The 14159-nt window shown below is 37.5% G+C and overlaps 1 protein-coding gene across 1 annotated transcript; it reads left to right on the forward strand.

Annotated features, from left to right (window-relative positions):
• The first annotated feature begins 8306 nt into the window (after positions 1–8306).
• Positions 8307–8954, forward strand: LOC134751231 (uncharacterized). The gene has a single exon (XM_063686615.1). It carries the CDS (start codon positions 8307–8309, stop codon positions 8952–8954), a length of 648 nt encoding a protein of 215 aa, XP_063542685.1.
• Positions 8955–14159: the final 5205 nt, after the last annotated feature.

Raw genomic sequence — 14159 nt, forward strand, 5'->3', positions numbered from 1 at the left:
AGTATAGTTTTGAAGTTTTATTATTCAAATTTAAATAAAATAGGTGTAATATTCTTTAATGTCAACTGCATTCTAGGACCCCAAGTCACAGGCATAGCCTAGTTTGGGATCCACTGTATCCATGTGTCTGAAAATTGTTTTCTATTGTCAATAAAAAAAAATTCTTAAAAAAAAAAAAAAATCTTATTGGAAGTCGGAAGTGAGTCAAATTTAGCTTGCAAGATTTGACGCGTACAAACATAGTTACATACTTACATAGATACATTGCAAGTTAATAAAAATCTTGTAAAAACCGCGGATCGCGCGGTGTTCACCGCTGTTTCCGAGAAAATAAATATTGTTCGAATAGGTATTTTTCGTGGTATTTTTATCATTAAATGCCATTGAATCATAAAATTACGGGACAATGTACTGTCCCGTAACAATGAAAAATTCGTGCCTGAAATACGGGACAACCCGTAAATTACGGGATATCCGGTCACAATAGGCTACCTTGAATGGGGGCTATTAGTAAGCATCATGTGCAGTCAGCAAAAGGGAGCTAGCAGTGTCTAATATTATCAATTCGTTAACTACTAGTGGCTATGTGAGCTGTAGACCTCGCAATAAGCTAGAAAATGTAGAAAAAAAACTTACTTCGTTGAGTCATTATCACAGCGAACTCACAATAGTTTTAAGGGCCTGGAAGGACTGGCGCTTAAGTCATTTCTAAAAAAACGAAACGACAGAGATAGTTATTTACGATACAAGTGCGGAAAAGAGGAAATTCGAAACGAGTGTTTTAAATCGACACGAGTTGCGAATTACCTATTGGCACGGGTATCGTACAACGTTTTTCAGTACCTATACATATGGCCCATTAAACTTTCGACATATATGTACTAAAAAGTGCTCTTTACGCACTAGTGCGAGAAAGTAGCACCATATGTACTGTAAAATTATATTTAACTACTGAACCTGCTTACAAAATTTCACAAGAATCGGTTGCGATTGCGACCTGTAGAGGAGAACATGGACATGGGAAAGCAGTTTGCCCGAGTCAAAACGGAGACCTTCACTAACGCTTCGGTCAATTAAGAAAAGTTACTTGATAAACCTAGTTGTTTGTAACAGGTTTGTAAAGTTTCACATCTTGTTACACGGTACAGCGGTAGCACATAATATCTTAGTTTACACATTGCCAGCCTTTGCACGTTAAGCTCTTACATATCTTTTAAAACTTGGTCTTAAATACTACTGCAGGTGCTACAATAGAGTTGGCCTGACGCATTATACGTCTCTCTTTACGTTGTTGGCGTTTGACATCTAAGATATTGAGGCGGTTTTCGTCAAACGACCTCCACATTCCACCCACATTCACCACATTCGAGCCCATTATAGGCGTAATCCATAATTACTGAGGTCGCCGTCATCGAAATCGATGAGTAGGACTATATATATCTTTTATAAATTAATAGTTTAATAAACACTAGAAAAACACGCTTTTATAAATGCACAAACACGACTATGATACGATATTCCATCATGGAATGTCAATGCCTATCTTCCGGCTTCATCATCAGACCTTGAAACCTAATCGTGGTCAAAGTTCATTACAAGACTTTTCTAACAAATCCAAACAAGTTCCAGTTCATATCTTCCGGCTCCATCATCAGATCAGTTCGACAGTACCATATTATTGTATTGTCATCAGAACTACATACAGCTGCCAATTTTCATGACGCTACGATCAAAGGAAGGTGGTTAAATTAGTAAGCTTAGATTCCATTATATAGTTAGTACATACAGGTCGACCTAATAAAAGCGTGTTAAAAATACTAATAATATGGATGACATACGATTTGTAAGCATTCGCTTGAAAACCGAATGTAGTAGTTACGAGTAAGCGGAGTAAGTTATTAGCATACTTTTGTTTACTTAGTTTCTACTAATTAACATAGTTTATGTGATTTAGTAGTAAACTAATTTGAATGGAATTTAAATTTGAAACGAGTAGGAGGAAAACTGCCCACAGACGTTACAGTCGTGGTCGTATCGTATACAATGATGTATAGGTAGGTAGGTACTAAAGTAAATAGCAATCTTAGGAACACTTACTACAGATTTTTTATTTAAATAAATTTAACAATTTTTAGGGCTCCTCAAAGTTTAATTGTAAACACCGACATGCTTTCCTTTCCTATCACCTGGGTTAATTAATCATTACAATCTAATATATCAAATATAGTATACCTAATATTAGTTAATTGTTTTAAAAATTTAATGTCTTTTTATGTATAGTTTAAGATCTCGTTCCCAGTATTATACTTAGCCAACGCTATGTACTCCATAATTGTCGACGACAAAGCGCGTTCTTTTAGTGGGTACTAAATTTCGCATCATTCATTTAGTGGTTAATTACTCAGCAAAACACTGATCAATATACGCAAAAATCATATTGAAAGAGAACTTATAATACCTAGTGGTATTGAATAAAATTAGAGTTCAGACACGACACGACATGGTTAGTTGTTTCAAAGGTGAACCGCAAGGCAGGAGACCGAGATACTGGACAGCAGAGCCCGAAGGGAAACATAAGGTGTATAGTTAAAAAACAAACAGACGGACCGCAAGCAGGGTATTGAACTAAAGACCCTAAGATGCCGAAGGGAGCGCACCACGTAAGGCCTAGATGCTACAGAGCCGCTATTATAGGTACGACCCAATTTACAGTGTTATTACTAGTGGCTCTGTGAGCTGCAGACCTCGCGTTAAGCTTAGAAAAATAAAAGTGAAAAATACTTCGTTCGTTGAGTCGTTATCACGGTCAACTCACAATGGTCTTAAGCGCCATATATAGGTAGATAGACGCTTTTGGCGCTTTTAAGTCCTTTATGCCAATTTCCGCATTTTGAAAAAAATCCTTAAACTGGATCGACAAAAAAATCTATTTAATCATAGAATTTATAAATATGTAACAACAATTAGTACCTACCTAAAATGTAAAATTATTTAAGCATAGATATTATGTAATTTATTGACTTGTAAAATGACTGCCTTTTACCAATAAAACATCTGAATCTGAATCTGGTCACAAAATTTTACGAGAATAAGTTAAGAATTGCGACCTGGCCTTAAAACGAAGACCTTCATAAAAATTATTAATTATTAAATTATGGCGTTTTAGTCAGGTTGCGAGCCCTGAAAAGCTTAAAAGTCGCGCTTTCCAGAAGACCCGAAGTATTCCTGAATTTCCAGCAAGTCGCGCCTCGTTTTAATTTGAGCGAACGCCAAAGGTCGAGTAGCAGGAGAGCCGAGATCACATTGGTTCCAAGTTCCAAGCCAATTCCAATAGTTCTCCTCTCCTCCAACTCGGTCTTCGACCTTGCATGGACGCTCTTTATGCGGAGCTCGGCCTTTGGTGTCACTATAACGTGGTCATTGTTCCAATCCCAAACATTGATTTTTCCCACCTCGACCTTTGGCTTTGCGCGGAAGAGCGCCGCAATTGGACGATCCGGGACTTCAGCACTCTGCAGAGCTCATCTTGGCTATAGGTTTTTGTCCCAGCTCAGCTCCACCAGTGCTTTAAGCTCTGTTCTTCTGCAGTTCGGCCTTTAGCCTCACAGGGCAGCAGACCGCTATCGGACGCTCCGGGTCTCCGGCCTTATGCAGAGCTCGGCCGTCGGCATCGCTTACAATTGGCTATAGGTTCGATTCCAAGCTCTGCAGAAAGACACTGCGGAAAAATTATGCTTTTGTGTTTGTTTCATGGGTCATGGGGGGCGGCAGAGGCCCAATGGCCCGGGGCGCCAAATATGTAAATACGCCTCTGATTGTCGTATTGTATCAGGTGAAGTACTTTGACACTATTGTAATGAAACATAATAAATATAATAATACATATGATGTGGCTGTACTTAATAAATAAAATGCAAACCTCAGCGCCTGTCTGTTTAATAAGAATTGATTCGCAGAATCAATTATTTTTGCTCTAAATTTATTTCAGGCGTTAAAGAAGGAAAGATACTTTATCACAGATGCTGAAATATGAGATCGTAATAAACTTGAAGGGGATCCAATCTCAAAGTATAATTTATTGGAAAGCTTTTCTGGGAACATTACGTGGTAATGAGGACTCAATAAACCGGTATAAAATATGATCTCGTCCTAATTTGGTCCAATTCAGGCGAAACCCCGGTCAACGCTCGACACCTTATACTACTGAGGGTTCATTACCAGACATTTACCAGACCATTAACCAGACATGACAAGGTGTTTCTACGTGACCAGACTGAAAATAAGAGATACTTATGGATGTTATACAGATAGGTATGCGGCTAAATACTAAAAACTACTATTTTTAGGGTTCCGTAGTCAACTAGGAACTAGGAACCCCTATAGTTTCGCCATGTCCGTCTGTATGTCCATCAGTCCGCCTGTCTGTCCGAGGCTTTGCTCCGTGATCGTTAGTGCTAGAAAGCTGCAATTTGGCATGGATATATAAATTAATAAATCCAACAAAGTAGTTATTGTACGAAAAAAAAAAAATTTTTTTTAGGGTACCTCCTACTCGTAAAGTGGGGGTGTAATTTTTTTTATCGCTTCAACCCTATTGTGTGGGGTATCGTTGGATAGGTCTTTCAAAACGAATAGGGGTCTTCAACAACATTTTTTTGATAAAGTTCATATTCTTGGAAATAGTTGCTCCGAAAGAAAAAAAATGTGTCCCCCTCGAACTTTTGATTCATGGGTCCAAAAACTATGAAAAAAAATCATAGAAATAGAACTTAAGAAAGACATTGGCCTACCAGTGATTGACCCTAATTTCATCTGATCGTAGGTACCTAATTGACGATAGGAGAGATTTTTTTAGACAAAATTCATTGGTTCAGTTACAGCCTATTCAATTCACTACTGCTTTGAGAAAATCGAAATACATGAAACGAAGAAAAAATTGTGTAAAAAGGAAATGAGAAGATAATGTCGTGAAGAAAATGCTGAAGTGCAAACGAGTAGCAAAGGTGCCAGTATACGTCAACGAGTACCTAAATTGATTATTGGGGGAAACATCTACGTTATTAGGTTATTACGTATCTGCGTTATTATTATTACGACGGGGAAATGAGATTGTATGGCGCTCTCGGATTATGATGTAAAGTCAATTAAATTTTACATTAATGTAGTGGTAAATGTAATCACCCAATAAGCCTCAACAATAGTACATTGTGCAACATGGCGGGTAAGTACAATTTTGGAAACTTGGGTGGTAATTCCAGATAGTCGCAGGCTGGAGGGAATTAAAGACCCGAAAGATATTCTTATCTCCGGAGTTCATGGGCCATGGTTCAAAAGTAAGAGGGCGGGGGAAGTTAGAGGGCTTACACACAAATATTGTTTTCTTTCGTAGCGATTATTTCCGAAAATATACACATTATCAAAAAACGATTGTAGTGTAAATATGGGTCTTTATTCGTTTTGAAAGACTTGTGGAAGTCGTGGTTAGCAATAATAAAATAGTTCTTCAATCTTGACAAGCTTTTTATTTTGCTTCCGTAATACAATACACAGAAGATATCTAAGAGATAATTTTTACTTGACGTGACAAGTCAGCTCGACAGGCCTGCGCGATTGCGCGCATCAGCCAGTGCTCGCCACATGGCTCCCCTCCAGAGACCGTTACTACGGGCGAGTGTAATCACGGAACCTTACGGTACGGCCAGAGCGGGTTTGGATAGTTTTTCTATTAACGTGCTCAGTGTCAACTTTATCTTGGATAGTAGGTTCTTTCGTAGCGATTATTTCCGAAAATATTCACTTTATCAAAAAATTATTATAGAATACCCATATTCGTTTTGAAAGACCTATCCAAAATATCTCACACTAAGGGTTAAAATAAATAAAAACATTTTGTATGAGAGGTACCCCAAAACATTTTTTTTTGGTTTTTATTTTACCGTTCGGTCGCAATGCTTGATTTAGGTATCCCTGCCAAATTGCAGCTTTTTAGCACTAACGATCACGGAGCAAAGCATCGGACAGACGGGCATGGCGAAACTAGAAACTATAAGGGTTGACTACGGAACTCTAAAAATGTAGGTACAGTCGTAGGTAAAGCTTGTATCTAAAATATAATTTGTATAAATTTTGCGATAGTAGAATAGTACAATGCTCCCCGTTCCCCCATTTCTTTGTAGTATACTAATCAAAACACAACGTGTAGGTATGTTTGTCTACAATAGATTAATTACTCATACACTTGAAGCTTTTACGATAATAACAATGCCGACGCCAGTTTATGGGATGCTTATAATAAAACACAGTGTGAGGTAGCTTCCCGCGGAGCTTACTACTAGTTTATATAGCAATAGCTACTACGAGTAAATGAAAAATTTCGGGTGGAGAAAAGCGTTTTATTAGCAGAAAATAATCACATTAGATAAACAAATATGGCAGCCTAAATTAGCCTTAATACTTTTAAAAACAAACAGTCAGTAATTAAAAACATCCCTTCGATCAAAAATTAGCTAATTATCGAATGTGCCAACTCGAGTTATCGAAACGGGAAAATAATTAATTAGCGCCAAGGTTAAAATAGCTTTGATTACAAGAAGCTAGTGCAATAATGGCACAATTTTATTGCTCCAATAAAATCACCGCATCAGGTTCAAACGAATTTCTGATCCAACCTTCTGTTGCTTCTTCGTTTGAAGCAACAGTGTTCGGCAGAATGACCTTGTTTCGTCACGGTGTTCGTAAGGTTTACTAGTTACTCCTCAATAGTAGATATTTATTATTAAATAATAGTACATTACTACAGAGGCTGGGAAGTAAGGGGTTGCCGGCGGAATGCATATAGACGGCCGAACGTAGTGAGGTCGAATAGTTATGAGGCCGACAACCCCTTTTCAAGCCGATGTATGTATAGTGCTTTTCTCAAAAAATGCAATGAAATAAATAAATTAATCTCCACGAAATCAGTTTTATTTCTAGAGAAACTAAAAGTAAACGAGACACAAAACATAGTTACGTTTACCTATACCGTAAAATGGGGTGAGTAGGGTTCGCGGGGAGAGAAGGTTTTAAAAGGGGGGTGGGATGGGTTTTTAGGGCTACTGCTACAAAAATAATGTATTCCAATTTAAAATGGAGCTATAGGTATACTCATAATAAAAAAATCGATCCAACAATCTTCCAAAATCACCTTTGTATGAAAACCCATCTCACCCCAATTACGAGGGACTACGGGGTGAGGTGGTTTTTCCTGTTTATCGTCAAAGTTATGAAATGGAACTAAAATAAAATAAAAACTAAAATACAAATAAAAATTGATATTATGCTTCACATACATTGTTGCCATAAGCATGGAGTATTAATTCCCACAGTGTTGGCGTTTTTATAGTTACTTTCAGTTCTTTAAAATATGCCACATAAACTGTGATAAACTGTGAGCGATTTTTCTCTTTTTCAATTTTTAGTATTTGTTGTTATAGCGGCAACAGAAATACATCATCTGTGAAAATTTCAACAGTCTAGCTATCACGGTTTATAAGATACAGCCTGGTGTCAGACGGACAGACAGACAGACAAACAGCGGAGTCTTAGTAATAGGGTCCCGTTTTTACCCTTTGGGTACGGAACCCTAAAAACCGACAAGTTTTATGGGGCTTGAAAACAAAGGACATGACATAAATTAGTTAAGGTCTGTATCTACTTTTGATTTACATTGTGATACAATTAGAGGATTTATATCAATTATTTTTCCTCGCCTCGCCTCGCTCGCCTTTTTACCTAAATTTATATGAATTTCATGTTAACAATTTTTGTTTTGTACAGTGATTTACTACTACTACTACTATTTTTTCAAGTTCAAACAAAGAACCGATGGACCGACCAAAACGTAATCTTAGACATAACACGTAACGTAACACCTTCCAACATACTCGTAAGTTCGTAGTGTTTGACTGTTTATTGTTGCTCTTGCTTCTTTATTTGAAATCAATGGTTCAAAACGAGAGATAGATCTTAGTCGTGCATTTGACCTCGTTAACTATGACACCTTGTGGGCGAAGTTACGTGCATCCCGAGTGCCTAATGGAGTGGTTAATCTGCTGAGATTCTGGTACGGAAACCAAACAAACATTGTAAAATGGGGCGACGCAACCTCTAGCGAATACAGGCTAGAGTGTGGGGTCCGTCAAGGGGGGGTTACCTCTCCGGTCCTGTTTAACTTGTACGTGAATGGCTTGATCGAGGAGCTGAGGGGCACCAATGTCGGCTGTCATGTAGGGAATGTTTGTGTTAACAACCTTAGTTATGCGGACGATATGGTGCTGCTCAGCCCTTCGATCAAGGGAATGAGGAGGCTACTTTCGGTCTGTGAGCATTATGGTAATGCGCATGGACTGAAATATAATGTTTCCAAGACGGAGATGATGGTATTCGCGTCGGGTTCTGGGCCGGACAGCGTACCTGCGGTGTATTTAAATGGGTCGAAAATAAATGTTGTTAAGCGGTTCAAGTATTTAGGACATTTGTTGACGGAACGGCTGCAGGACGACGATGATATTGAGCGCGAGCGGAGGGCCCTCGCCGTCAGAGGTAACATGCTCGCTCGACGGTTTTCTAAGTGCAGCAAGGATGTAAAGACCACACTCTTCAAGGCGTACTGCTTAGGCATGTACACCTCTCAGCTGTGGATACCGTTCACGCAGAAGGCAATGAGCAGAATAAGAGTTCAGTACAATGACGCGTTCCGAGCTCTTATGCGGCTGCCGCGGTGCTGCAGCGCGTCGGGCATGTTCGTGGACGCGGGGGTCCCCGACTTTTTCGCGATAATTAGATCCCGCGTTGCCTCGTTCTGGAGGAGACTGCGCTGTTCCGACAACGAAATACTTGTGGCTGTTTCTGACGATATAAGGAGTCCGGTGTTTAAGCGCTGGATTTCTGTTCACATGGATCAGAACAGAAAATGACTGAACTAGATTTAGACTTATTTTTAACATGACTGGCACCCCTTTACAGTGTCAATTAGTTCTTAAGTAGTATTTAATTTTGTACGCAATATGGGTAAATGCCTGAAATAAAAGCTTTTTATTTATTTATTTTATTTATTTAAAACATGCTGAATCAGTTTGATAAACGTAATAATCTTTAAATTGTTACATCTGTTCTGAAGTTTATTCCAGTCAGATTCGTACACGTATTACTTAGAAAGTTTAATAAATGTATTAATTCATAGCACGTGTATAACTTGTACAAGGCACAAACAATAGATCAAAGCCTTCTTTCTGTTGGATTTTATTGCTATGAGTTCCGGGAAATTACAAGTAAGGAGTTATTATAAATTTGGCTAATTACGACTTACGGAGTCTGTTTTTTGAAATTCGAGTTATAGAGTTATAGATTTGTACTATAACCTGGCAAATAAACAACATTTTGTTCGAGTTACGGAGTCAAAATAATTTATTATTTATTTATTCATTTAAAATCAGGCAATTACAAATACCTTACAGGCTAACATACATATATGTATTATATAAACTTAAAACTAAACACTATTTATGCGACAAAACGGCGGAATAATTCTAGATACTTTTTTTTGCGCCTTACTGAGAAAAACGACTTAACGAGGTTCGAGTTCTCGAGATTCCTGTACCTGTACTGTACTTACTTCTCGATCGAGCAAAAGAGAAGGTTTCAGTTTCAGCTTGGTCATAATTGCTTTCGTATGCCCGGCTATTCACCTCTATAGGTACAATCGGGGACATTCCCGGTAAACCTTAAGGGCAAAAATCGTTTAAACGTCTTGCAGGCAGTCAGGCGATATCATAAAAGTGATGACCAAATAGCATGGCATTTAAAAATGGGGGTGTTGAAAAAAAAAGGTTAGCTCAGGTAAAGTTTATTGCCGTCCATTGTTTTTGTGACGGACGGCATTTGCAAACTAAGATAAGAAATCATAAATGCATCCTAATTGGTTATCTTAATCGGGAGACGAAGCTTAGCCTAAAAACAACAACTAACAAATTGTCCTAACAACCTATTGTTTGTCTCATTACCTGTTTTTACCCTTTTCATTATTAACAATAGTTATTTGTGCAACAAGAGAGGAAAGTTGGTTTTTCTTGCGAGTGTTTATTTTGAGTCCCGAGAAAGCGAGATTCTAAGGTAGAATCTTGAGCGTAGCGAGGGACTCAAAAACACGATATGTAAAATAACTTTGCTCTCGTGTTGCACACATAATTTTTCACCTCAGTAGTGAGAACATATTAAAGGTTAAAATGTATTTCGAATTACTCAGAACAAACAGAAAAAAAGTATTATAATATGTACGATACGATAAGATACGATACGAGACGAGACGAGACGAGACGAGACGGACCGGACCGGACCGGACCGGACCGGACCAGACCGGACCGTACCGTACCGTACCATAAAAAAAATGTAATAAAAGTATGAAGTTCATTGCCTTCACTAAATTAAAAAGCTACATTGTTTCACTCCCTGGAGTGAGGAAAGTCGAACTTTCCTCACTCCAGGGAGTGACGAAAGTAGGCTTGTTCGAGCTGCTGAGGTGAAAAAAGAATCGTTATTGGTTATCTCTATGGGAGGCGGAGTTTAGCTCGCTCGTAAGGATCGAGGTAAAACAATTCTGAAGTGGTTCATCGGGAATGTCCCCGTTGAACCATTTCTCAACCGATACTGTGAAACCATGTTAGCATATTTTTCAGTATGGCGGAAATATGCAGGTTTGCGAAGTTTGCAGCTCACAGAGTAGTTTAATTAGGTATAGTTAGAAATGTTTAATGTTAACGCCTAATTCATTAACGCCTCAAGTAAATGCTATGCGGTACTTACAATTTTATACTGTATGTCAAGTTGCCACGCTACATTTGTCTGTGCATATGAATATTATGACGTCACATGCGATTAAAATCGATTAATCTTGTTGCCCGACGTAACGCCCACTTCGTTTGGGGCGTTTTATTTGGTCAAGTGGACTTTCGACGAGGGAGTTAAGATGTATACACACTGTGGAGGCGTACGTATCTCCGTGAGCTTACAATATTGATGAATGTAATACAATATTATACACTAATGTGTCTTACACAATTGTTGTTAAATTGCATATATATTATGCTTGACGTATCTGTAAATGTTTAAAGAAATATGTGGATCGTATGGTGTTGCTTTACTAGTTCCTGTGCCACTAAACATAATATTTAAAAAAAATCGTTGAAATTCATTAAGTACTTTTAACTTAACATAGCTATTAATTATTATTCTTTTGTAATCCCCGGCAAGATACCTAAAGTGATATTAGGAGTTCTACCTCTTAAACTGCCAATTTCGCGCAGACTTAGTACCTATCTCTTAATATATAGAAATCCTTGGAAATAATTAGGAACATTTATTCACGTGTAGGTACAAACAGGATCCCATTTCAATCGCATTCATTCAATTATTCGTTCCGTCTTGAGTTAGGTTTGTCATTTGCAATTCTACTCGATTTGTACCCGTCTTGCATAAATATATGTACAACTGTACGGCTACCATCAGTTCAGTTCAGCCGTACTGTACAGAAACGTACGGGGTTGGGTTGTTTTGAAAGTCCTGCGCTGGTCCATAATCCATATGATTTAATTATGTTTACGTAATAAATCATTTATTTACATAAAGGATATATACAGTGGTACTACTAAACTAAATTAATAACTAACTACTTAGCTTAAATTTAAAATAGGCCCTTGAGGCATTAAATCAAGGATGCTGGCGGCATTACCTCGCTGTATAGCAATGCAGATACATACGTTGTGCGAGGAAGCCGCCAGCTCTTCGGTTACCAGTTACGTAAACCAGGCGCTTCGCGATTTCAGCAAACATAATTTTATGTTTTCATTTCTCATTGTTTGAGCTCATTGTTTATCTATGAAGCGGGCTGGAAGTGATATGATAAGCCATGAAAACTGGCTTCTAAATAGAATTGTTGTATAATTTCCTTTCTGATAATTTTTTACACGTGCAGCCTGTGGGTAAGCTTTACACAGAGAGCCTATAACACCTTAAGGGTGCAGTACAACAACATCCTCAGGATGCTGCTGAAGCTGCCGAAGCACTGCAGTGCATCAGCCATGTTTGCCGAGGCGCGGGCGGATGACTTTTTCGCTATTAGGCGGAAAAGAATTGCCTCGATGCTAAGGCGGGTGCGCGGCAGCAGCAACAGTATGCTGAGGGTGTCAGCGGAGCGCCTGGACTGCCCGCTAACCAAGTACTGGGTGGATGTTGTCATTGGCAGGGCCAGGTAGTGAATAAAAATATCTACTGCTTGCCCCTGTCAGTGGAACACTTATTTTTATTTTATTTTTTAAATTATTTGTTGTTGCTTTTATCTTTCACATGTAACAGTAACATAGCCTTTTAAGTTTGTATTACAACTAACATTTTTTATGGACACAATGTCTGAAATAATTTTTTTTTTAATTTTTTAATTTTAATTTTAATTAACTCCTGATTCCATAAATAACGATCCTTTTTTTATTTTTTTTATTTATTGAGAAGTTCAACAGCGTTTACATTAAATGATATACAAAAAACATGAGAACTTAAGCATAGCCAATAACAGAACTCCCTGGAATTTATACAAAATGAAAATCATCTGTGGGTAGACTGTACAAGAATTGTAAATATACTTATATGTAAATCTATAAGATACAAAGAAAAAGAGAAGAAAAATTAAAAATTAATAATAACTGTAAACTGGAACATTTCCTAAAATATGTTAATAAAGTTCTAATTTTGCGTAAACAATAAATACAGTGTAAACTCCATATATCGTCACTCGATATAACGATTCACTCCCTATAACGTCGACACGTGTTGCCTATAGTTGCTTTACTTTCATATTAATTTCTCTCTATATAACGAAAACTCTCTATAGCGTCAAAAAACGTCCGGTCCCTTGAGTATCGCTATATACAGTTTACACTGTAAATAAATAAATTTTATTTAAATGTTAATTAAATGTACACTAAAAAATACTATAAAATAAATTCTTAGCCAAGGGATGAAATGCCTTTCACACGAGTTAAACACTACTTTTCATTTCGAATACGAGAATAGTAAAATACACGTATGTCATCCCTTGGTACCTTAAAGAGGTATTCGTGGTTTACCCGGACTCTACATTCATACACTTTAACATCTCGTTAGCTCTAGGGCCCTTTTAGTTCGAGAGCACACTCGTGTCGAGCATGTCTGGAAAGGCAGTCGAGGTAAAGCTACTGGTGTACAGTTGCAAATGCTGAAACCTCGGCCTGCAGTCAGTGCTGTAATAGTAGATTGTGTCACAAGGGAGCAAAATGACATATTTATGGCGAGGGCGTACAATGAATCCTGAGCGTAGTGAGGGATTGAAGTGTTAACACCCAAGGTGGAAATAATTTTGCTACCATGTGACACATACCGTTTTTCACATCACCTATGAGGAAATTGTTATGTTCCAAAATATTATTTAACTTAAAAAAAGGTATGCAAAAAAGAAAAGAAAAAGGAATACACCAGAAATATTTTTTTAAACCTTGCCTAAATGAGCAATGGCTCTTAGCAGCAGTAAAAAAATTGAACTATTTTATATAGAACAAAATTACAATTTATTTACTTATCACTAATTTTATATTTTTAAGATTATATGGACTAAGGGATATGGGGATGCCACCTTTGTTCACATTATTAAATTACAAGTAAATATTTTTACATGCTACCGAGTTTTTGTACATTTATATCTATCAGTACCTTTTTAATAATAGCCTTAATATTACTATTACTAGGTATTACTAGGTATTCTTAATATTACTAGGTTACTAGGTCAGGTAGTTAAACGTTTGTAAGATATTAAATGGGGTTTTAATTTATACTGCTTCGCGTCGTCCGACAAAATCGAAACTCATCCACGAAAAGCCCTTTCCCGACCTCTACAATAATGTACTATTCATTTCAAATATAAACGTTCTTAATTTTAGGCATGTTTTTCCAAGTTTTCCATTGCACTATGAAACTATTTTATTTAAAGAATCCTATTTCTTGTAGGTTCATAATATCTGCTAAGTAAGAAGATCATTGGCACCTAGCCTCTACAATATAAGGCGTTTTGGTACTTTTGGTAGTTAAGTATTGTTGGA

The sequence above is a fragment of the Cydia strobilella genome, chromosome 21, assembly GCF_947568885.1.
Source record: "Cydia strobilella chromosome 21, ilCydStro3.1, whole genome shotgun sequence".
NCBI lineage: Eukaryota > Metazoa > Arthropoda > Insecta > Lepidoptera > Tortricidae > Cydia > Cydia strobilella.

Bases quoted from the DNA above. Each gene is read 5' to 3' on its own strand.
- LOC134751231 (XM_063686615.1), top strand. From the start codon at position 8,307: ATGGTGCTGCTCAGCCCTTCGATCAAGGGAATGAGGAGGCTACTTTCG.